At 35.9% G+C, this 25495-nt stretch overlaps 1 protein-coding gene across 1 annotated transcript in view; it reads left to right on the top strand.

Moving 5' to 3' along the window:
• The window catches only part of LRGUK (leucine rich repeats and guanylate kinase domain containing), a 123761-nt gene that overhangs the window by 78472 nt on the left and 19794 nt on the right, over nucleotides 1–25495 (top strand). The window contains exons 16-18 of the mRNA XM_052001555.1: nucleotides 6528–6685; nucleotides 13081–13169; nucleotides 23547–23678. Coding sequence (XP_051857515.1) covers nucleotides 6528–6685; nucleotides 13081–13169; nucleotides 23547–23678 — 379 coding nt within the window. The remainder of the gene's footprint in view (nucleotides 1–6527; nucleotides 6686–13080; nucleotides 13170–23546; nucleotides 23679–25495) is intronic.

Raw genomic sequence — 25495 nt, 5'->3', positions numbered from 1 at the left:
AAGCACATTTACATTCCACATTTCTGAGTTACAGATTTTTTTTATTAAACTGACTGTAATATATACGATATGGCTTGACTTGGGATTCACTAACATTTGGCGGGGAGAGGAATTTCATGTTCTATCTCTTGTGGACTTATTGAAACAAAGACTGACTTCCATAAAACTACCAGATTCAAGGACCTTCTTATTCAAATGACAGAAAAAAAAAGTTAGGAAAGAAAAAATAAATAAGAAGAATTAAGCCAAGATTGAAAAGAGACTCTTTTGGAAGAAATAGTCTATGAAGCTGTATTTAAAAAGCAAACAACTTTTTTTCTGAATGTTTGTCAATTAAGTGACAGAACTTGATGGAAGAGGTGGAGGCAGTGAACCAGAACTTCAAACATACTTTGAAGAAGAGTCTTTCCAGTCCCTCGATATCCACATTCTGATCTTCTGCCTGCCTTTTCTTGATTCCCTTCTCTCAACCCCTTTCCTATTTTATTTGTCTTCCTTTCAAATTTATCTGCTCTCCAAAATCCAAAGTGTCAGTTAGTTAATGAAAGCAAAAAAGGTCAATTCCATTATATAATTGGAACATTCTGTTTTGTACATTTTAAGCTACTTATTCTAACAAATGGATAATTCTAATGGCAGAAAAAAATTGGGGAATAATGTTCCAGTGGGAGAGAGAGATGAGAGGAAGGGGGTCTTTTGGCTCCTTTGAAACCCCAGTGCATCGCCCATGTGTATATTATGCACATTCACAGCTACCATCCTGTTTCCTGACATGGAACACATCTATTATAAGAGATAATTTGGCATTATTTTTGCAACATGATGTGATTACAACTCTAGATTATATTGTGTATGTGTACATGTACATATACACATATGGTAACAAAAATTTGTGAGTTGATATGTAAAATTTATATCATTATAATAGATCAATGCGATTGTTATATGAACAGATTGTTTTTCTGGTTGCAATAATTTTAATTTAGAATTGTAGGATGAAAAGCTCCTTTGATGGTGGTTGCTGTCCATGCAGAGTTGCTGTCTATAATACTTTGTGATGGCTCTCAGGGATTGAGTGTTTTGTGGTGATGCTGATAAATTTTATTTTTCTTTTTAAATTTTTAATAGAAAGCAAGTTCTTTAACCTTTCAGTTTTTAAAATGTAATGATTAAATCTGGGGAGATCTGTATTTTTTATATATTAATCTCATATAGGTAAGCTTTTTTTTTCATTGTTATCCACATATATCTTTTTGATATTTTTATTTTATTCTGCACTTAACACCAAAAGACAGGGGGAGCATTTTCATATGTAAAGTAAAAGAGAAAAAGCTGACTAAAACCAAATCTGTGAATTTGTTATGTATAGTTTCTTTTCTTAAAGGCAATGTAATAAATTTAACATATCACTTTCAAAACTATCCTGTTTGCCTATGTTTCCTTGTGCTTGTCCCTCAATTCTTCTGTGAACATTTTCTTTTAAACACTTCCATGATACTCCTATCTTCTTAGAATTATTACTGATCTGTCTCTTTCCCCCAAACCCCTCTCCACTGAATAAAAGAGAAACAAAACTTTCATAACAGTTATTCATAATCACACAAAGCTAATCTATATCCTGGCTATGTTTGAAAATGTATGTCTTGTTCTGCATGTTCTCTCAGTAGTTGAGTAGCTTACTACATCATTGGCTCTCACAAATGTATGTCATAGCATTGATTGGAGGTCTTAAATCTTATGGAATTGTTTATATTGTTGTAGTAAGTTATAAATTATTCATGCTCTGTTCACTTCACTTTGCATCAGTTTGTGCAGTTCCTCTGAAAACATCCCAGCCCAAGCCCCATTTACTTATTGTTTGGTTTTTGGTGGCTCTGAGTGAGTGTAAATTGCAATTATTTCTGTTCTGGCTGAGTCTTACCCGGACGAGACAAACTAAGCCATCTTTTGCCTCAGTTCTTACCTTGCCTTTAATTACTGAATGGGAGTTGCCTCAGACAACTGAGACCTTAGAAAGCCTTTAACTCAGAAAGTCCAAGGTCTCCCACTGCATCCAGAACTGTCCCTTGTCATCCTGATCTCTGTCTTCCCACAGGACTTGAATGACCATCCAAGTCAATTGCAAGTCAAGATATCTCCTCCTGATGCCATTGGTGCTCTTTAAGAATGAAGGACAAACAACTATCTCTGAAATCATCCCCTTGCCATTTTTTATGGCACAATAATATTCCATTAAATTCATAGACCACTTGTTTAGTGATTCCTTAGTGGATTGATGTCCCCCCTGCCTTTTTCTAGTCCTTTGCTATAAAAAACAAAAAGAGAAGTTACTAATATTTTTGTAGCTTATGGGTCCTTTCTTCTTTCTTTGATCTCTTTGGTCTGTAAACTCAGTAGTTACCCCTGTATATCTCAGTCTTAGTATTCAATCCTCTTTGTACAACATTTATGTATGTTGCATGTTTTGTGCTATATATGCATTACTTTGAAAATTCAAAGAAAAAAGACTGATAAAAGCAAAGAATCAAGTCAATGCATTATGATAAGTGTTGGGAATGCAAAGAAAAGGAAAAACAGTGCCTGTCCTCAGAAGGTAAGATTTTAGTTGAGAAGGAAGCTGAAACAAAGGGCAGGAGAAATCCCTGCATGGGAGGCAGCCAGTAAAAATGCATGAAACCAGGAGATGAATTGCCTTATGTGAAGAAGAGTAAGGAGTCCAATTATATTAGATCATAAAATACATGGAGGGGAAGAAGTAAGAATATTGAAAAGGCAGGAAGGAGGCAGTTAAAAAACTCTTCTGATAAGATGAAAAATGATTCTGTGATTATCTGGGTATTGCTACCTATCAAGGAAAACATTTCAAATTTACCTTGTTCCCAAGTAGTTCATTAAAACATCCAACATAGATAGAATTGAACCAGCTACATCCAGCAAAAAGAACTCTGGGAAATGAGTATGAACCACTACACAGAATTCCCAATCCCTTTATTTTTGTCCGCCTGCATTTTTGATTTCCTTCACAGGTTAATTGTATACTATTTCAAAGTCTGATTCTTTTTGTACAGCAAAATAACTATATGGACATGTATACATATTTTGTATTTAACATATACTTTTACATATTTAACATGTATTGGTCAACCTGCCATCTGGGAGAGGGGGTGGAGGGAAGAAGGGGAAAAATTGGAACAAAAGGTTTTGCAATTGTCGATGCTGAAAAATTACCCATGCATATATCTTGTAAATAAAAAGCTATTATAAAAAAAAAAAAAAACACTTTCTAAACAACAACAACAACAACAACAAAAACCATAGATAGGATACGGGTTTGATTTTTTTCTTATTTCTCCAAGACTATTTTTAAATGATGAAAAATACCATATTGAAAAATAGTTGGGCAATCTCATGTTTTTGGCCAGCTTAATGATTCAATTGTATTGTCTGTATAATTGATATAATCAACTGGGCAGAAATTATTTATTTAAAAACCTAATGAGAGTCTCCCTTTTAGATATAGCTTTGTTTATATCTGTAAATTTGTGAATCTATACCATGTGAATATAGAAATTCGGGATTTTTCATTTCTTCTGTGTTCCATGTAATGAGATACTTATGATATTTGAGGGACAAAAATGGGGCAAAAAAGAAATATAAATTTTTTTTCTGTGTGGTTTACCTTTTGTTTGTTGTAAAATCTATGTTCTGTTAAAATATGGAATAAAAATATCACTGGAAAGAAAGAGACAAGACTTCTTTTCTTGCCATTCTGACACACTTGGCTTTGAAACAGCTTAAATGTTTCAGCAATTTAGAATTCAATTGAATTGTGGTTTTCAGTATCTTGGAAACTTCATTAATATAGTTTTGCATTTGGCAATGATATTAATCCATGAAACAACTTTAAAATCTACTATGCATCATTAAATTCATTTAATACTTCATAATAGATATTTAAATAAGTTTAACTACCCCATATTTTCTGTAGAACTTGGTTCTTCTTATGAACTGCAAAGCAATTTATTTTTAAAATGTTGCCTCAAGGTTGATTTTAATTCAGACACTTACTGGAATTGTATCAGGAAGCTCTGTCTCATGGTTATAACATTATAAGTTTAGTCTTTTTGAAAAATGGAACTTCTGTTCATTGAGATACTGGAAAATATTTTAAAATTATCAAAGGAGATATCTGAGCCAATATGGTCAACATGGCATTAACATTCTCAAAGCTGCCATGATTTTCACTGGAATTGTTTTAATTACTGGAGAACTATTAAAGAGAAGTCGTTGTCTGAACCACACCTACATTGGTACTGTCATGTCATTGTAGCAGGGATTAGTTAGAATGGAGTATGTCACATTGAGCATATAAGAGATAAATCTACATAGTACTTCCATACCAGATGTATTAAGCTTCCCTGGAAACTTCCAGGGATACAAATGGATCATTGTTGAAGGATCCCCTCTCTGGAATGGCTGAAAGCAGCCTTTGGTGTTGTGGGGAGAAAAATGGTTAAATTGCTTCAGGGAGCATCAGTAGACTGTAAAGAAGGGAATCTTCCTTCTGGCTTCCGCTTCCATGCTCTCTTCAGAAGGTGTAGGGAATAAGAGTCCCTTTCTGTGTTTTCCTATGAGGGCTTGGGAGAGGAATGGGAGCCCTCTCTCACACCAGCAGAAATGGTGGCTGAGAGCACTGTCACCATGGACAGCGCCTGAGAGCACTGTGGATAATTGGACAACCTATGTGATCCTGTTCCTGAACATCAAATCCAGGTGGGACATTTCCCGCCTTGGAGGTTACCACAGGATCATAATAGGAAGAGACCTCGGAGGTATTCTGTACCAATCACCTGTTTCACAGATCACATTAAAGACTGGGACAGAGTTATATTTCCAAGACCATATGTATGTGGTAAATGGGAAAGGTAGGACTGGAATTAGTCTTTCCACTCCAGGGTCCGTGTGTTTTATCCATTCTGCCACAGAATTTGGGAGCTTCTAAGCATTTAATTGTCACTTGCTACACTTTGGGAGGAATTCTTGGTCATTGATAGATTTCTTGAAGATAATCACGGTCATGTTAGACCCAACTTTCAGATTCCTGGGCTGGGAGGAAACTGAGCAGAACTAAAATAAAGTTGATTCATTATTGATTGAACAGATCCACAGAGTGTTTCATATTTTGATATTTCAAATATCAGCCTCTAGGAATGGAATAATATCATTTATTATACATATATATGTGTGTGTGTATGTGTATATGTGTGTGTGTAATATAAAAGTACATATCATACTTTTGCTGCCTGTTGAAAGTCTTCATCGGTGGGCACGTGTAATTCTTTTGTCTTAAACAATAATTGTGTGTAAAAGAAATAGCTGTCCTATATCTGATTTGTTGCTGCATCCTAAAGGGTCTATTGGGCCTTTCTATCTCACTTGAAGTTAAAAGTTCCTATGTGAGAAGTCCCTCCTTGTTAGAATGTTAGCTCCATGAACTATCTAGATTTTCTTTTTCTATTCTTTAATATTTACCATCATACTTTGTGCATAGTAAACAATTAATACTTTTTGTTTAATTTATTTATTCATCTATGTTGTACGCAAAGTGTCATTCTAATTTCTTTAAGGGGGGGTCCTAAATGTGAGCCAAACCCAAGCTTTAAATGGTTCTCACTGGGGTTTGTGAGTTAAATATAGGAGTGGGAATAGAGGAAAAGCTTGAATTCTTTCTAGACAACCTGGCTTCCCTCAGTACTGAGCCCAGTCTTATTTAAGTTCAGATTTGAAAGGGATCTCTCCTCCATTGGAAAAATGGGAGAGCAAGCAACTAAACCTCCCTAGGCCAAGCAGCCTACATGCATTTATTGCATCATCACAATTGTTTACATTATAATGGAGACACTTGGTGAGAGAAAGCTAGTAAAAGAAATATTGGAAGAAAATCCTATTTTGGCCCAAATAAAGTCTATTAAATGGATTTGATTTCCTTTTCTGTGTTATCATAATAATCCTAGAAGTTTTGATATGTTCTTGTATGGGTCTTCATGAATATTCACAACATAAAAGACCTACCCATCTGATTCAAACAGTTTAAAGGTATTTAAATTGCCCTCAGCAGTTTGATAATAATGATAATTTAAATTCTGGATACTCTAGGTCTCTAGGTACACCAGCCTTTGAGAGGAAATTAGCATATCATTCAATAAATTTGTTTAACAATAAGTTTGTCATTCCTTTCTATTTTTTATCATTCTATTTTTATCATTTTTTTCTATTTTAGATATGGTTCTTAACATTGTGTATATTACTTTTATTTTCAGTTTTCCAAAGGAAGAATTTTTCCAAAAGAGAAATAATAGTGATTTTTTTTTTCAATTAGGTCAAGGGGAGGGGGTAGTTTTAGCTAATCTTTTGGAATATTTTAATTCAATTCAACATATGTATATTTATTGAGTGTCTCTTATGTAGCTAGAACTATATTCTACTTTGGAGAAAATCTATTTTTAACTTTATCTTTTCCCTGCCAGATATTAAGAAGGAGATGCTTAACAAGAAATCACCAGACAATGAAGAATATTTCTGGCACCTTTCTTCGAATGCTCTTTTTACGGAATTTCTGGACTCCACAGACAGAAATTATGTTATTAGCATATCAGCCAAACTTTCAGCAGAAGAAATACCAGCGGTAAGAGTAGGAAAGATGGGGTAAAGGTGAAATTGAACACTGGTAATATGTATTTTAAAAAGAGATTTAGTGCTCTGAAAAAGTAGCAGATTTGCCCTAAAGACTGCTCTTGTTTATGCCAACTGAAGGCATTTGACTTTTCTTTGTCTTCCAGTACCCACTTAGATTTATATAGGATGTTAAAGAGTTAAAGGACCTTACATTTAATTTTGTCTAGCCTTATTTTACAGATGAGGAGACAGAGGTAGTATCTTGCTCAAGGCTGCAGAGCTATTTAGTGGTAGAGCCAAGTACAAATCATGGTTAGCTATTTCTAATCCAAAATTTGTTCCTCTGTACTAAATCTGATATCTCAATAATACATGTGTAGGAAAAGGGGGTGTATTTTTTAGAAGACTTGATATATTTATATGTATGACATATTATCATAGCAATATGCCATGTGTGATATGTACGGTGTAAGACATATATATGTTGTATGTGATTCTTGTGATATACATATATCATATATAGATGTTAAAATTAAAATTATATATAGATGTTAAAAACACATCACTTATTATCCTAGATCAGGTAGTTTAGTACCAGTAAGAATGGATGCATTAAGCATTTTTAAGAGGTTACAATGAAATAAGTGGTGTCCAAAAAATGTTCTGAGAAAAATTACTTTTTTATTTAGTGATAATTTATTATATTTTCCCAGTGCAGTGGAAGTTTTTTCATGCAATAGGAAAAAACAAAACATTGACCTAAGGTGTTCAGAGATATGAGTCCTAGCTCTGCATTTAAGTAGCTCTCTGACCTTGGCTGACTCACTTAACTTGAACTTGTTTCCTCAACTTTAAAATAAGGATAATAACTGCCCAGGGCAGTTGTGAGAACTAAATGAAATAATATTTGTAAAGAAGTTTATAAAACATTATAAAATAGAGTCATAGAATTTCAAAGTTGGAAGGAACTCAAGTTCTCAACTCATCTATCAAGAATCCATTCTACAAATCCCCTGAGAGGTGACCATGATCCTTTTCTGGAACACATTTAGTAAGGGAGAAATTCTCTTTTTCCCAAGTCAGTCCATCCACTGTTATGAGAGTTATGAATTTTTTCCTTCTATCAAGCATAAATTTGTCTCTTTGCAATTTCTACCCTTGGTTCTACCTATGCTCTGACACCAAAAAAATAATTCTAATCCTTCTTCATCATTTCAGCACCTCAAATATTTGGCAGCTATGGTATCTGCTTTAAGTCTCCTTTCCTCTAGGTTAAACATAACACTTTTTGTGTGTGTGATGTGATACTGAAAACATTCTCCATCCTCACTTCTTAAAATGGGGTACCCCAAACTGAACAGAATATTCTTGAATGGGATTTGACCAGGACAAAGTACAACTGTCTATCATGTGTGCTGGACACTATGCCTCTGTTAATGTGAATTCTTAATTAACATATCACTATTACCCTCCCCACCCCCCATGCTGAACTTGTAATTCACTAAAGCCTCCATATTTTTTCAAATATCTTTTTAGTCTGTTTTTCTATTTTATCCATATAATGTTGATTTTTCAAAATCCACAGATTTACTTTGGGGTTCAAGTAACATAAACCATTATAATGAGAATAGTCTATGAATTTAAAAAAAAAGAAAATTGCCTGAGGTCATTGTGGTCATTTCTTGTGGTCATAAATTAGTTAGCCAATATGAGTTAGTATTAAATGTCAGCCTTGATTGAGAGTTAAAATTGTAGGACAGTGTCACTTTTCCTTTTCAAATGCATTTTTTGATAATTATTATAAAATGCTCTTCCACTGATGTCCTGCTCTAATGACTCATCATGGTATAGAAGGTAACACTCGCAGGTAGATCAGGGAATCCCGAATTTTAGCAGATGGGCCTTACCAGTCAGGTTAAAACTCTAGTCCTGCCCCTCAACAGCAACAGCCTGAATGAATGTCTGTCACTCAAGGGCCAACCTCAAAATGTTTGGAAAGTCTTTATGATCAGAAGGTTGACGATGCGGTAATGAAAAAGTAATTATGGCACATCCCGAAGACAATCTATTATTGATAAAGAGGAGGACTTGTTTACCTGATTGGTGAAATAGAATATCTCTTCTGATGAAATCATGGGTCTTCAGAAGTCATGTTGTATGGTAGAATAAAACATCAAATTTGGCCAGTGTATAAGAGAAGGTAAGTGCTTGCAGATGGCACAAGAGCCTGTGGCCAGAGCTCCTACAAACTGTTCATTGGTGCTGAAGGTCACAGCCCTCCGCAATCATAGTTGAGAATTTGTTGGATTATATAGGACCGGTCAGAGCTTGTGCTTTTCCCGGATACATCTGAAGATTCCTCAGTCTCTTCCTTTCTAGGATAAAGCATTAGATTTTTAGTGTAGTGTAATCTGTCCAGAGAACCTTCATACTCACTAAAAACAACTGTTATGTGATGGAATCCGGTGGTTTTCTGGGGGGGGAGGTGGGGAGGAGAATGGAGCCCTGATCTTGCTCCCCCTCCTAACATTGTCACATAGGTGAAATCAGATTAATATAAACATTCAGGCAGCCTTGAGTGGGAAAAGAGATCACAGCCTCTACAGTGTGAAGTGCTGTCCTAAAGTTTTTCTTGATAAAGGATGGGCATAGAGCATCAAAGAACTTCTGATTTTTTTTTTTTACCAAAAAAAACCCAAAACTGTTAATAAGATACTTGTTTAATATTTTCCAGTTCCAGTTCTGACATTGCAGCACTGTATAACCTTGCACAAATCTACCTTTCTACATATCTGTTTTCTCAATGTCTTAACTCACATTTATATCAGATTTGTATGACTTTTTACATTTTGCAGATGAGGAAACTGAGGCTTATAAATGATGAATGACTTGCCCAGAATCACAGTTAGTAAGTGTTGGAGCCATGATCCAAACTCAGGTCCTTTTGACCAGTATTCTTAGCTTGGTACCATAATGGGAAATGAGGAGTTTGGACCCAAAGATTTCTAAGGCATTCAGCAATCCTGCGATTCTTTGATAACAGTGATCCATATCTCCTCAATGCTGGAGTCACCGATTTGAGTACCCTAAGGCAGAAGCTTCAAACTCAGGGCACAGTTGTGGACTCAAAAACTCCAGAAGTTTCAACCAAATTAAGCTGTAATTGGGAAATAAACATTTAAGAAAATTTAAAATATAATACAACATACATAATGCTAATTTGTGATTTTCTAAGTCAATATGTCTCAGCAAGAATCTGTTTCTATTTGAAAATTTGACACTACTTCCCCCAAAAATGCCATGATTGAAGTGATGACTTTTCTTTTTATAACTTAAGAGGATTTTTCCATCCCCATTCAGTATTAAGAAAAAAAAATTCACAAAGAGGTTCAGAGGACAGCACATATGTATAACTCCTGAATGTCTTCTCCCATGTAGAATTCCCAGGATCCCCATCTGGGCCTTGTCCTGGGAAGACCATGTAGCATTTCCTTCTCTGTTAAATAACCGATTTTTACTGAATAAGAAGCATTTCCTTAAATAAAACTTATCTGAAGTTTTGCAGCAGCCTCCATACCATTATCAAGGCAGTGATACTGAAACAGAGCCCTAGAAATAAGAGACAGAGTTAGCACTGGGTTCTTCTGAGTCTTTGGTCTATACTATCTCCAGCTTTTGGAATGAGCTCTTTGGTCTACACTGTCTCCAGCTTTTGGAATGCTCCCAGTTCCTTCACTCTGGAGCCGCAGCCTGGGGCTCCTGCAGCTAAATCACTTTTCCATGCAAAGAACATCTCGGATTTGGTTCTCATCCATTACCCGAGAGTTACAATTCTTTGAAAGCTCATTTCTTATAGGAATCCTGGTTAAACTCATGTATTTCCTTGTGGGTTTCTGCACTGGTCACGTTTTGCAGGTTTGGATTTCTGCAAAGTATTGCAGTATTTGTTTGGATTCTTCCTAAAGCTGTTGATATAGGGTTTGAAGAAGTGCATCCAGATAGAAGTCAAAGGACAGGGGTACTCCTGTACAATCTATTTCTCATACCAGAGGGTTTCAGCCCCAATGCGTGGCTGAGCTCTGCATTCAGGACCCCATTGCACCTCTGTTTTCTGAGTGTACTTTTCCATATCGTGTTGTTAAAGCATTTGCAAAAACAGAGATATTAACTGCACACAGATTTCATGTGCTTTCAAGATATAATTTTGGAGAATGAATCCTTTATTCCTTAATATGTCTATGAACTAACTGGCACCTAGCAATGGAGTATCACACTCTTGTCAGCTTCTGGGGAGACTTGGGTTTCTCATGTGATAGGGACAAGAGTCTGCTCTGATTTTGGTCCATCCTTCTCCTGTCTTGGGGTTTACTCCCAGTGTTAGTCCACTGTTAGGTCCTTGCTATGCTCTGCACAGAGTCAGCCAGTTTGAAAGACTACTTATTAAGCAATGAGAATAAATCTGACAACCTAATTCTCTGATTTTGTGAGGGTTTTTTTTTTTTGGTTGTATTTGGTGGGGGCGGAAAATACTATCTGTATAGGGTTGCATTATATACTAGGGTACTGAGGTGTGACTGGGGGAAAGAATGTGATCAACATGAACCCATGGGTTTATTTAGTAAAAGTGAAATAAAATATAGTATTGGTAAAATCTTCTCCCATGTGCTGAAGCTATCCTGAAAAATTCTATGACCCACACCTGCCAGGGACACTTTGCTGTTGCTTTGTTTTTTCCTTGCCTTTTTTTTTCTTTTTTAAACTTACAGATTCAATGGTGTCTAAAGCTACAAGTCCTCATGGGGCATAACCACATTTTATTATTGTCCCTAAAAGAGAGATTTTTATCCAAGATCTCAGAGGTGATGTGCAGATGGTGCTACAAAACAATAGAGCTAACATCCCTTGTTAAGAACTGCCCAAGAGCAACTTAAAAAAAAAAAAAAGACTGGAGAGAAAATACTGAAGTTTCAGCAATGTACTAAATTACAACTTTTCTGACATAACTGGTTGCATTTATTTTTGGCACAGATTGTAGGGCCTAACGAGTCAACTTTTACCAAGTTACTTACTTCTATTAAAAAGTAGTGCTTTAAATGGTACAGAAAGATAGAAATAACAGCACTTGACTTTTTCTTACAGTTTGATTGCTTGAACATTTTCCTTTTATGATGACAGAAATTGATTTAAAGAAATAGTAGAACTTTGGGAATTGTTTTTAGAGGCAAGCTCTGTACAAAAGAGCATAATCATTTAATCAATTAATTTTACTCATCACATGCTGTTCTCTTGTCCTGGGGTATCTTTCTCAGGAATGAGTAAGGGTATGATTACTTTCAAACAATCAAATAATTCTTTTTCAAATCATTTTCCCTTCTTTCCTTCATAATTACTCCAAACTCATGTCCCTGATACCTTTCCAGATTGTATTTAAGTCTGATCACACTTCATCTTTTGTTCTTTGCATTTCCATTATTAGTTAATACTACATTTTCTCTGACCCTACCTTTCTTTTGCTCTCCAATTCCTCTCAAGTAAAAATTATTTTTCCCTCTTCAAATATTCTTTTAGCACCATCTATCAAATACCCGTATCACATTCTACCTTGTATCATACTTATGTGTGAACACACTTCATCTCATACCAGCTTGTACATTTTGGGAGAACAAAGACTTTATTCCTCTCCATCTTTTCTATTCCCAATTCTTTGATCATATCACACTTGTAAATGCTTTTAAAATTGAATTAACACAATTTTTCCCTGAGGCTTATGGGAGTCCTTGAATACATTTATGATTATAGCTCATGCATATGCTTACTGACCATTCATTCAAAAATATTTGTGAAAGATTCTACTCTATTCAGAATATTGAAGGAAATTTAAAGGAAGTTCTTTAAAGGAGCTTGCAATATAAAAAGGGAAGTATACTGATAACAATAAATTAAATATGGGAATAGCACTTAAGTGCATTAGAAAAGGCTACAATGCAAATTCCCAAGAGGAAAAGATAAGTCCTTACTAAGGAGATTAGAGAAGGCTTCACAAAGAAAGTAGCATTTGAGGAGGATTTGTGAGGATGGGTAGGATTTCAACATGAGAAAATGAGACTTAGGCCTTTATAGGAAAGTTTGGGGGCACAAAGGCATTCCTGTTTTGTGAGTATATAATTCTCATTTTGATCCACCTCATCTGGTCTATTATATATTCCTTGGTACATCATGGCACAAAAATGCCTCATATATCTTTGTAAATCTTTGGCCTGTGTCTCCCTCCATTCATTCACATCATGGATCTTTTTCTTCTTTCTTTGCTTTCTTTGATGGTGGGCCTAGTAGAATACTGGGTCAAAAGATATGCATGTGCTTTTTAAAAATATGAATATAATTGTGATCATACTTTTTGCCTAGGAAATCATTTCTATGCAGAAACGTCGTGATGCAGCTCGGCAGGCCCTAATGGGAAAGATTCCCCCAGATTACACTACCCTGTTTCAAAGGTAAAGTATAATTTTGTAGCAAGTAAGTTTTCAATCTATACATTTTTATCATTTTTTTGAGTTTTCAGTGTTCATTTATATCATTTCTATCTTAAATTACCAATAAAAAATGAAAAATCCCTCTACAGGACATTATATTGTCAAATCAGGCCAGTCATATTCCTTTTTTAAGTTTCTCACTATTCTGTAATATAACAAATATGCTTTTATAAAAGAAGAATGATAGTGATAGATATAATAGGTTACAATTTTGTCCATGAAGTTTAGTTTAACAAGCCCCATTATTCTTTAAAGAAGAAAAGAGAGTCTTTTTCAGTTAGGAGAAAACCAACTTTCCATGTATATTCTTCTTTATTATCTGTTCAACCCCACTTTCCAGAATTAGAAAATCGATGAATTGGAATAAGATTCCATCAAATCTATTACTTCCAAGCAAACCTCTGAAACACAAAATATGCAAAGAATACAGCTGTAGTTGGGAGAGGCTGAGCTTCGGTGCTTCTGTGAGCTCTGCTGCGAGGCTGGACTTTTCCACACAGGCTTCTGACCATCTCTTTGGGTAGACCTCAGACGGCAGAATGCTCCTTTTGTTGTTTTTCCTTAGGTTTCTTGACCTTTATTTCACTTGGTGTTTTTTGCTTGCTAAAGTAGTGATGACCAAAGTAGGTTGTTTTGATTTTTCTTAACACATCAACTTAAGAATTGTAGCAAACCTCCAATGCCGTCCCATGTAATAAGTAGCATGAGGGATGTAATAGAGGAAATGGAGGAAAAACAGGTGAGTGAGTTGGTCATGTGATGGAATAAAAAATACTAATTCAGATACTCTGCAGGTAGGTAGTACAAGGGTTAAGAACACTAAATTTGGAATAAAGAAGAGCTGAGTTCAAATCCTGCCTATATGTGTGACCCTAGGCGGGTCACCTTTCAGCCTTAGTCCTACTCACCTATAAAATGAGAATAATAACAGCACCTGAGACTATTGTGAGGATCAAATAAGATGATCTTTGTAAAGCATCTAATGCACAATAGATACTTTATAAATACTAGCTATTATTACATTCCCTTCATGTCTTTATGTCAACAATTTGGATAACTACTACTCAGTGAATAGTGGGGTATCTCCTTTTAACTAGGGGGGATAGGCTCACTTCAGGTTTAAGTAACTGAGAGAACAATTGTCAGAGATTGCTTTGTCCTCCCCTTGTTCTTTTTATTTTCAGGAGAAATATTTGCTCTCACTCTTCTGGTGTCTAGATGCTTCTGGCTTCATGTCTGCTCTGCATAATTTTAACCTGTTCTGCCCTGCTCTGACTTTTGACATCACAATGCTGTTAAATTCATGTGCCCACTGTTTCAGCTCATTGAAAAGGAAGGATTCATTTGACTCTTGAGTTCATTTTCCTTCTGTCCTTTCCCTATTGAATAGTATGGGCTTTCTGATCTCATGGTTTTTAGAACCAGTTCTAAAATGCTTTTTCAGTCTTGCTCACTTATTCTCCCCTAATGGAAAAAAAAAAATAGAAAGGAGGAAAAAAATTCCAGTGTGATTCCTTGAGTTTAGTATCAAACCCCTTGGTAATCTCCTTGAATCAAGAAAAGGTTTCCTTGGCAACCATGATTCTATTCAAGTCTCTCACCTATACAGAATCACAGAATGCTACCTCTTCTCTCTGTATCAATGCTGATAGGGTTTTTTTTTTTTTTTGTCTGATGAATTGTGCAGCTTCTATAATTTTTTTTTAAACTTGGCTTTCGCCTAGAGGCTTCATAACAAGGCCAGATTCTTTTTCTTCATAAACATTTTAAAATCCATTTAACACAACAGAACTATTTAAAGAGGGAGATGTAGTTATCTCCTCATGTGGTATCAATGATTAATAAGAATAGATTGTAGCAGGGGAACAGATGAAAATGTACAAGCAAGGGAAGAAATATTAATTTTCCATGCAATTTGAAATAAGCAGAAGCAGTAGATTATATAGAGCTATAGCCACTATACCTATGGATCTAAGACTGTTCCTTAACTTCAGACCTTGAAGAGGGAAATGTCTTGCCTGGAATATACAGTCTCTCACCTCTGCAAATTCACACAATCCCTAGCTTTTTTCAAGGGTCAGCTCAAATATCATGTCATCCAGGAGTCCTGTCATGATCACCCTCCCCCAAGTTGCTGGTGCCTTCTGTGTGTATATGAATAAGCATATGCATATGTATGCGTATATGTATGAATATATATGTGTGTGATTGTACATTTATTGCATCTATACTTGGACCTGAGCATGTACACAGGTGCATGTGCATATATGCATGCATGGACACACATTTGCTGATCTGTGTTCATTTTGTTTCCCCAAATAGAATATATTCTCCTTGAGGCAAGAACAACTTCATTTTTTTCTTTCTAGCCCCAGCACCTAGCATAGCTGGGCACATAGTAGGCATTAATAAATTAATAAAAAATGACTCCATAGAATAATATAACAGAATGTGCATAATAGGCTGGGATTCAGGAGACAGTGACAGACAGATTCCTTGTTTTGTCACTAATTTGCTGCAAGACCTTCATTATCTTTAGCACTCTGGACCTCAGTTTTCCCCATAAAATAGGGAGATAATATCAAATGATCACTTAGGTTCCTTCCAACTTTAACATCCTATATTATTCTAATGTAAAGCAAAACCCCTTCAGATTTTGACAGTTTTGCCCATTGAAAAGGACAAAAAACAAAGATAAAGGTGAGACTTGCATATTTGGAAGGAAAAAAATTCACTAAAAAGTAGCCCACAGAAACAAGGAACTTTCACTCCCTCCCTCCCTCCTTCTGTCTCTGTCTCTCTTTGTTTCTGTCTCTCTCTGTCTGTCTCTCTCTCTCCCCCTCTTCTTTCCCCTCCCCCTCCCCTGCCCTCCCTTTTCTTCCTCCTCCCCTTCTCCTCTTCCTTTTTCCCCCTCTCCCTCTTCCTTTTTCCCCTCTTCCTTTCTTCTCTCTTCCTCTCCATTTTTTCTCTCCTTTCTTTTTTCCCTCTCCCTCTCTTCTCTCTCCCTCCTCTCTATCTCTTTTTCTCCCTTTCCCTCTTCTCCCTTTCCCTTTCCTTCTCCCTCCCTCCCTTTCCCCTTCTCTCTTCCCTCTCTCTCCTGTGTGTATTAGTGAGAAAGTGTGTCCCAATTTATGAACAGTTGATTTTTTTCTTTGTCTTTTTTTAAGTCATTGTTTTAATTAAAATGAAAGGATTTTTTTTTTTTTTTTTTTATCACATAGGATACGCTCTTGGAGTGGGAAGAGGGAAACATACAAGAGGAAATTTGGGTGATTAAAAATAAAATCAAAAGACCAATAAAAAAACTTTTTTAGCAGAGTTAGTGGAGTCAGCTGTGTCTGATTTATGAGAAGCATCCCAGCTGGAGCTCAAGAACTAGAGTATAAATTAGTAGGAGAGTAGCCACCCTTCAGGTATATTCAACTTTGAGAGTGTTAGATGTAGCAGTTGCTGCCCCTCTGATCAGTCTCCAATCTGCCAATAAGGCTTCAAATTTGGTGAATGAACTAGCCCAGAGAAAACTGACAGGAGATTTGGGTGGGGGGAGAAGTTGGGAGGGAGGATGAACCTACTATATTAATCTACTGAAAATAGAATTTTAACAAATCTTTTGAAAGTAGCTGAAAACTAACTTTAAGTTCACTGTTTACCTTAATTTTCAACTCCTTTTTAAAAAAACTTGAATCTCACCTTTTATGTGCCCATAATTTATTCAAGCAGCAGTGCACTAAATTGTTGTATGCATTCACATGGCTACAAAGCAGATTGGATAAAGCTGGTCCCATTACATAATCATGCTTCGCTGAGCTGATTTGGAGGAATAAATCAGATAAGATGCCTTAATGGCTGACATTGTTGCCCAAAAGGTCATTGAATAATTGCCAGAGACCAGACATGTTCCCTATATCAGCAGAGGCTTTTTAAGAGAGCTTGCTGCACTGCCCTGTTCTGGTACAAAGTGAAGGTCATGCCTTCAATATAGAGTGGTTGAAGTAAGTGGTACCATCCCTTAAAGTACCCAAATTAAGTAGGAGGATCCAGTTGGAGAGTCTTATCAGTAAACACATCTTAAGAGCATTGGACTTGGAATCAAAAGAAAAAGTTATAAGATCTTAATCACGAAATTTACTAGCTATGTGACCAAAGACAATCTGTGTAAGCTTTCTAGGAATCATTTTTCATCTAAAAATAGGAATAGTAATACTTTTATTCTCTTATTTCTCAAGATTATTGAGAAAACACATTATGAACTTTAAAATATCAAATTCTAGTGATTATTTTTTATGATGAACAATTAATTGAAGGAACTGGGTCTGTGTGTCTGAAGAAGAGAAGGGAGGAAGGAGAAAAAGAAGAAAGGAAAAAAGGGAGAAAAAAAAAGAAAAGAGGGGAACGTATAAAAAAGAGGAAGAAAAGAATGAATCAATGAAAAAAGCATTTCATAAGTGCTTACTATGTGCCAAAGTGCTGGGAATATAAAGAGGAAAAGCAAGACAATGCTTACTCTCAGCTTGCTTACACTCTTAACTGAGGAATATACTATATAAACTTTTTTTCTGCATTGCTACAGAGTGCAGAAATAAGCTGTAAAGACAGATTTCAATGAACTATAAGAAATGATTTTCTGTTCATTAAAACTATGGAAAAGCTCAGACAGAGAAGTGGCACAGTGAATAGAGAGCCAGGACTGAAATCAGAAAGACTCATCTTCAAATCTAGCCTCAGGCACTTATTAACTGTGTGATCCTGAACAAGTCACTTAACCCTCTTTGCCTCAGTGTCCACATCTGTAAAATGAAATGGAGACGGAAATGGCAAACCACTCCAGTATGGGCCAAGAAAACTCCAAATGGGATCTTGGAGAGTTGGAATGACTGAAAAATGGCTGAACAACCTCCATGAAAAGCTCATTTCATAAAGTAAAGAGGTCCTTATTTCTACAGAAACAGAATGACCACCTACCAGGGAAGTGTAGAAGGGGATTCCTCAGGGTCAAGAAGCTGGATAGCAACATAATTTTAGAGTCTAAAGAGACTGAGAGTTTAGTCCAAAGATATCACTGCTCAAAGTATGGAGGTAACCCAAAGTCATAGAACTAATAATTGGCAGAACCAGAATTTCAGTCTGGGTCCTTTGACTCCCAAACCATTGCTCTTTTGATTATATCATAGCGATAATCTCTGATGTCCTTTTCAACTGTAAGGTTCCAAGATAGTAGATTTTATTCACGTTCACTTGGTTTTAGTGGTAGCATTGGGACAAGAACTAAAATCCACAATTCCCAAAGCCGGGAAAGGAGCAGAGAGGACCATTAGAAGATCCCTGCCTTCCCTAGTGAACATGCAACATCCCCCAGAGCACAGTCTAAAAGGGACCATTGGCCAGTAACTATGGAAGCCTTAAGTTAGGGGATTTTGATACATGGCAGATACTCCATGTTAGCTTCTTTCATAAAAGACTCGTCATGAACTTGTACCTCACTGTTGGCTAAATAGCATTCCTAAATTTATTCTGCCCAGCTTTATAGACTAACAGTCAAAGTTGTGTTGTAGTATTTCTATAGAAGCCTAAAATCAAAGGAAGGAAGGGTAGTAATAGCTGAAGCACGGAGCTCATGCTGGCAATGGAATTGTGGAGATGATTCTAAATGGCATTTAACTAAAATAAAATTTAAATAAAATAAAAACCCTCTTCCTATGTTTTTTAGTTACCTCACCCTGCTTTGCATTTATGTTGATAGGTTTAGGAGAGGAGAGTTTCTGAGAAGATGGTTGAGCATGGCCACCTTCTTGCTACAACTTTCACAATCTTTAGGGGTAACGTGTGTGTGTGTGTGTGTGTGTGTGTGTGTGTGTGTGTGTGTGTGGAAAGACATTCCTACTAGTTATCACTGTAGTTCTTGAACTCTCATAGGTTTATTTTACAATTACATAAATCAGGCAGTTAAACCACTGACTCTTAAACATGAAATTTTTTTAAATGAGAAAGTAACAGGGAGAATATTCATGATGTATAATCAATTTTTTCCTCCTGCTGGACCAAGTCACTTCGCATTACTCTGGAGCTGCAGAAGTAGTGTGAAGCTCAGATTTTTTAAGTCTGAAATCTGCCAATAGACGCCAGTCTTTTCTCTCTAGCCCATAAGGGCGTTTCCCCATTCCAAGGGTAAAATGGACAAAACCCTGAAGGACTCCCCTTCTTTTAAGCTGTAGTGTTCTCGGGTGGTGCAGCCCCTCCATTGCCTGATCTATTTTCTCCAATCATTTCTTAACAAAACAGTGCATCGGTTCAGCTTGCTGTAAAGCAGATACAAAGCCTTTCCTTCTGCTCCTCCTCCCTCTGGAGTCAAAGGGCAAAGCAGGAAGCCCCCAAGAGCCTTTCCCTCCCTCAGTGGGCAGTAAGCTTCACACAGGAGGAAGATTCTGCTTTTCCCCCTCAGTGTCTAGCCAGAAGAGAACTCCCTCCCAGCCCCCAGCAGATCCAAGTACCTGCTTGACTTGATTCAGTTCCATCAGTGGGCTCTGCCCAAAGCACCTCCTCTTACCTTCTGATTCTCCTTCATTCTGCTTCTCTCAAACACAATGGGAAAGGGTGAGGGCGAATCTCTGCCATCTGTCTCCTCTTCTATAGCTTCTAATGCCTCAAATCGGGGCTTCCTCCTGAGTGCTGACCCTTCTCTAACTCATCCTGGAAAAAAAAAGAACAAAATTCACAGTTCAGTCAGGCATACTGCAAACAAATATATAATTTTCTCATTATCCCCCAACAATTTTATGATTTAGTTTCTCGGCTATATCCTTCACTGGAAAGAGTAATAAATGAGCTGATGGCCAACATACACAGAAGTCATTCCTCCCTATCCCCACATCCTCCCACATTAAATAGTAGTTATGTCATTGAGCTGCTTCCAAACAGGTGGTCTTGAGGCATTTATCTGCAGGCCAGTTTTCTCTCAGGTCCTCAGAATAGTCTCAAGCTACTTTTCTAACTCACATCTTTTTTTTTTTTTCCTGCTCCCTGTCAGCAACTAAATGATTAGGGGCCTATAAATGAAAGGGGGTAGTACTTTACATGGGAATAAGGTGAATTGACTGAAATGAGATGGCCATCAGAGAACAGGGAACTCCTGGGTAGTGATTTAATGTAGATGAAGTATCTGGGGAGACCTGATAAAAGAACACAGATGCTGTGGAGGGAAGCCTGGTATTTTAGGCAATCTTGGGGGAGTTTTCCTTGAGAGAAAGGAGTTGGATGATGGTGTATCATGCAAGGAAAATAAAAACCAATGCTCGATGAAAGGTTAGCACAGTCTGAGGAGAATTTAATTTTCATCTTCCGTTTCCACTAACTCATCAAAGGAATCCTCACGGACTGTCAGGTTGGCATCTGCTGATCTCACCACTAGTCTTATATAAAGCAAGTGTCTCTTTTGGACTAACAAGCCAGAGTCCTTAACATTAGTGAGTGGTTCTCTGCCTTTGAATTTAAAGATGAAAGTTTAGGCTTTAAATTGAATTCAACATTTATAACTAGGATGGAAGATGGATTTGAAATATTTGTATTTTTCTTTTTCTATACTTTTTTGACCAAAGAAAGTCTTAGAAAAACACGAAGGACAAAAATGGTAGTCACTGTTCTAGAGGAATTAAAACAAGAGCAAGACTTTAACCCACATATAATGCTGCCCTCATTCGCTATTCAAAGAACACAATGGTTGGAGGCAGGATAAAGAAAATAATTTATCTTAAGTTTGAAGCATATGAATGCATGGATCAGTGAATAAAAGAATGCAATGAATGAAAATGAATTCATCAAGTACTTGTTATGTACAGAGCCCTGAAAATAGAAATAAAAAGCATGACTCTCCTGTTCTTTGGGGTTTGTTCTTTATTCATTCGTTTTAGTCATGTCCAACTCCCCATGACCGCATTTGGGTTTCCTTAACAGATACTGGAATGGTTTTCCATTTCCTTCTCTGAATCATTTTACTGATGAGGAGACTCTGGCAGAGTCCCACAGCTAGGAAGTACCTGAGGCCAGTGCTCCATCCATTGGGCCACCTCGCTGCTCAGCTCTTTGGGATGCTCAGTCTGTACTAAGTGAAGAAAACACATGTAGAAGACTTGAGCTATCTAGTGGGATGGAAAGGACCAGTTAAGTGTTAGGATGCACTAGCAAAGCAGACGTAGCTTCTTTAATGTTTTTTCATTAAACCACATCTAGTTCTCATGTTGAACCATTTGATAGTGCCAAGGATTTGGTGGCGAGAACTTTCTTTTCCAGATGTTCAGTAATTGGTGTTTTAGATCAGTGGCTCTCAGACTTTTGTTCTCAGTCTCTTTGTACTAATAGAAATTATTGAGGATCTGTCCAAAGTTTTTGTTTATGTGGGTTATACTTATGGATATCATATTAAAAATAAAAACTAATTTTGAATTTGTACACCCTCTGAAAAAGTATCAGAGACCTCCAAAATTCTCTGAACCACACTTTGAAAACCACTACTTTAGTTGAGGAGTGTGTGTATTAGGGGGTGGAAGTGGAGATGAAAAGGAAGAGAAAAGTTAATGCTGTTAACAAGTGTCTATCATATCATAAAAATTGCCACAATACCTTGCTGCTTTTAAAGGTAAATTAAATACTAAATCTAAATGTTTTTGCAAGCATCAAAAATCATTTAATTTGCCTGCACACCATGTGTTTGTATGTATAAGATATTCATGGACTTTTCTGACTTATGAATATCTTAGTGACCTTTTTCCTTGGCTCTTCAGAGTGAGAAACATTCCTCAAGCCCACTATGCTCATTTCTGGACATTGGACATACAAGAACAGCCAACTGGGAATCCAGGGAACTGGTTTCTAGTGACAGCTCTGCAATTATTTCCATGTATTGTTTGAGCAGATCTTTAAAATGAATTTGATCAAAGAGATTTGAGGGCATATTTGAGAACCTATGATATAAAATAATTGGCTTAATAGAATTTGTCCCTGGATTATATAGAGAGAAAATAGTTATGCAGAAGAGACTTGAATATAATAAGAATTCAGGGATAGTTTGAAGAACTGAGAAGAGATTTAATCATTCTTCTAAAATAAAGAAATTTGTGATTAAGAACTACTTAGCTAACATCTTCCCGGACTACTAATTTATGAATTAAAGAAATTTTTATTACTTAAGAAAATTGCATAGTCCTAGTTCTTTGAGAAAATATCTACATTGAGTACCATTTTTGTACCATTAGACTTTAGGTCAATTGGACCATCTCTTTTTTCCTATTCATTTAGGAATGAACCCAATGGACCTTGTACTACTTTGTTGTCTACTTTACTATTATTAACGATAATGATATCAAACAGCAAAATGCTGCTTGCCTTGCCTTGGCATTCAAAGCCTTTCTCAGCCTGGTTTGTTCCTACCTTTACAGCCTTATTTCATACTATTTCCCTCATGAACTCCATGTCATAACCAAACTGGATTACAATCTACTCTTAGAGTTGACTCTCTACATTCTGACTCTTTTCATCCAAACAAGCTGATCCCATGCCTGGATTACTGCTATCTCATTATCAGAAACCTTGTATTTTTTTTTTTTTTGAAAGGTCATCTCAGCAGGCCACTTATGTAAAGCCTCATCCGATTCCTCTATTAGTTTTCTAACCTCAACAATTTTTCTAGTCCTATACTATTTTAATATGTATTAAAGTCATTTACCCTTATTTCCCTCAGTTTGCCCATTTGTAAAATGGGGATAATAGTAAAACTATTTCACAGAGGTTGCTATGAGGATAAATGAGATTTATCAAAGGATCTCACAAACATTAAAACACTGTGAAAATGCTAGTTCTTATTGTTATCCATGTTAACTCCTTTTCCTCTTCTTCCAATGTAGGCTTGAGGACAGAGTGCTTTGTTTTTGTTATTTCCATCCATAGTACTATGCCCCAGTTTCTGTTGGTACTTAGATAATGTCTTTTCAATTTAACAGATACCATGTTTAGCAAATATTCAAAAACTACTCTAGGATGAATATGATAGTTTAATGGATGAGAAAGTTTTGCTTAGTGTTACAATCTTGCTTAATCCATTAATTATTGATATATAAAGATACTAGTCCAAAATTAATTCTAAAGAACATTTTTACAAGTGATTGCACTGTGCCATACCTCAAAGATTTTCTTATTGTTTTCTTGGGTATATAACAATAGTATTTATGTTTTACTTTTATGACTTTTAATCTTTTTTTACCCTTTTAATTGTTTTTAGAATTAACATGAATTAAAAGTTACAATTCTAATGCATTGGAATTTTTCTAATTTCTCTGGTTATTTTTTCAGGGGTCCAGTACCAACTCCATTATCAGCCATCACTAATCTGGACAGAATTTCACCTACAAGGGTGTGGGCTAAAACTATGTTTAGTGAGGATAGTTACCTTTCTCCTCCACCTTGCTTTCCTGAAGGAATCAGGTAAGCAGAAATGTTTTCTTGGAGGAAATAAGATGCCTTCTGCATGCTATTAATAATGATTATACTTTTGACTAGTTTGGAGATTTAACATGATTAAATCATATAAGAGGCAGTCTAGCATAGTAAGAAAAGAACTTTATTTGAAGTCAAAAGACCTGAATACATTCAATGTTTATATTTTTCCTTTGCCTGTTCTTTTATTTATTTTATTTGTGTATATATATACTAAAGAGAACCAGAGAAACCCAGGTTTTCAAGTGTCTGTAAACAAATGCACTAATAAAAAAAACAAAACAAAAACAAATGCACTAAATGTAAGTAGTAAGCAGAATGAACTAGATGGAAATCCTAAAGCAAGGGAATATATTTTACTTTCTAATTGTCACTGAAACTTGGTGGGATATGGCTCTCATGACTAACTTGGATGTAGGAGGGTTTTTTTTTTTTTTAACTTAAAAGGAATAGAATAAAAGGGAGGAAGGGAAATAGCATTATTTGTTAAGAATATGTATTCATCAGTTTGGAACTATGGCCAAAGGGCTATTTAACTATGCATATCATTTGATTGAACTGTGTCCCTAAGTTTGTATCCCAAAGAAATCATAAAAGAGGGAAAAGGACCCATATTTATAAAAATATTTGTATTGACTTTTTTTATGATGTCAAGAAATTAGAACTTGAGTAGATGTCAAACTATTGAGGAATAACTGAATAAATTATGGTACATGAATGTAATAGATTATTACTGCTGTATTAAGAAATGAGCAGACTGATTTCAGAAAAGCCAGGCAGGATTTTCATGAACTGATGTTGAGTGAAGTGAGAACGAAGAGAACATTGTACCCAGTAACGGCAAGATTGTATGATAATCAACTGTAATGATCAAATGATAGATTTAGTTCTACTCAGCAATAGTGATCCAAGACAATTTTAATAGACTTGGGATAGAAAATATCATCCTCATCCAGAGAGAGAATTATGGAGTTTGAATGTGAACCAAGACATTATTTTTACCTTTTTGTTTGCTTTTTCTTTCTTGTGGTCCCCGCCTTTTTTCTAATTTTTCTTGCACAGACAAATATGGAAATATGTTTAAAAGGATTATATATGTTAAACTCATATTAGATTACTTGCAGTCTTGGGAAGTGGGGAAGTAAGGAGGAAGGGGAAAAATTTGGAACATAAAATCTTACAAAAATGAACGTTGAAAACTGTTTACATGTATTTGGAAAAATAAAATGCTACTGAGAAAAAATAAAGAAATGAAAAGCAGGATGTTTTTAGTAAAATCTGGAAAGCCTTACATGAAGAGTTGCAAAGTGAGATGAGTAGAACCTGGGGAATGTTATACAGAGTAACTGAGTAACATGCGGTGATTAGCTATGTGACTGCTATTCCTTGCAATGATTCAAGACAATTCCAAAAGATTTATGGTGAAAAATGTTATCCTTCTTTAGGAAAGAACTGGAAGAATCTGAATGCAGATCAAAGAATACTCTTTTAAAACTTTATTTCTTTTTCTTTTTTTTTGTCATAATATGGTTAATATGGAAAAGTTTACATGATTGCACATCTATAATATATCAAATTGCTTGCCCTCCCAAGGAGAATGGAAGAAAAGAAGTGAAAGGAAAAAATAGAACTCAAAATATTTAAAAGCAAAGGTTAAAAATTATTTTTACATATGCTGATAGGATATGATGAAAAGTCCTAGATCTGGAATCCGAAGACCTAATTTTAAGTCTTGGCCACTTGGGTAAAGGGATTAACCCCATCTAGGCCTAAGTTACCTGAACTTGAAAATTGAGTTGGTTGAA

This window comes from Antechinus flavipes, chromosome 5, assembly GCF_016432865.1.
Source record: "Antechinus flavipes isolate AdamAnt ecotype Samford, QLD, Australia chromosome 5, AdamAnt_v2, whole genome shotgun sequence".
Taxonomy (NCBI): domain Eukaryota; kingdom Metazoa; phylum Chordata; class Mammalia; order Dasyuromorphia; family Dasyuridae; genus Antechinus; species Antechinus flavipes.
Note: the sequence above shows the minus strand (reverse complement) of the source record. Positions and strands in the feature narration are given on the sequence as shown.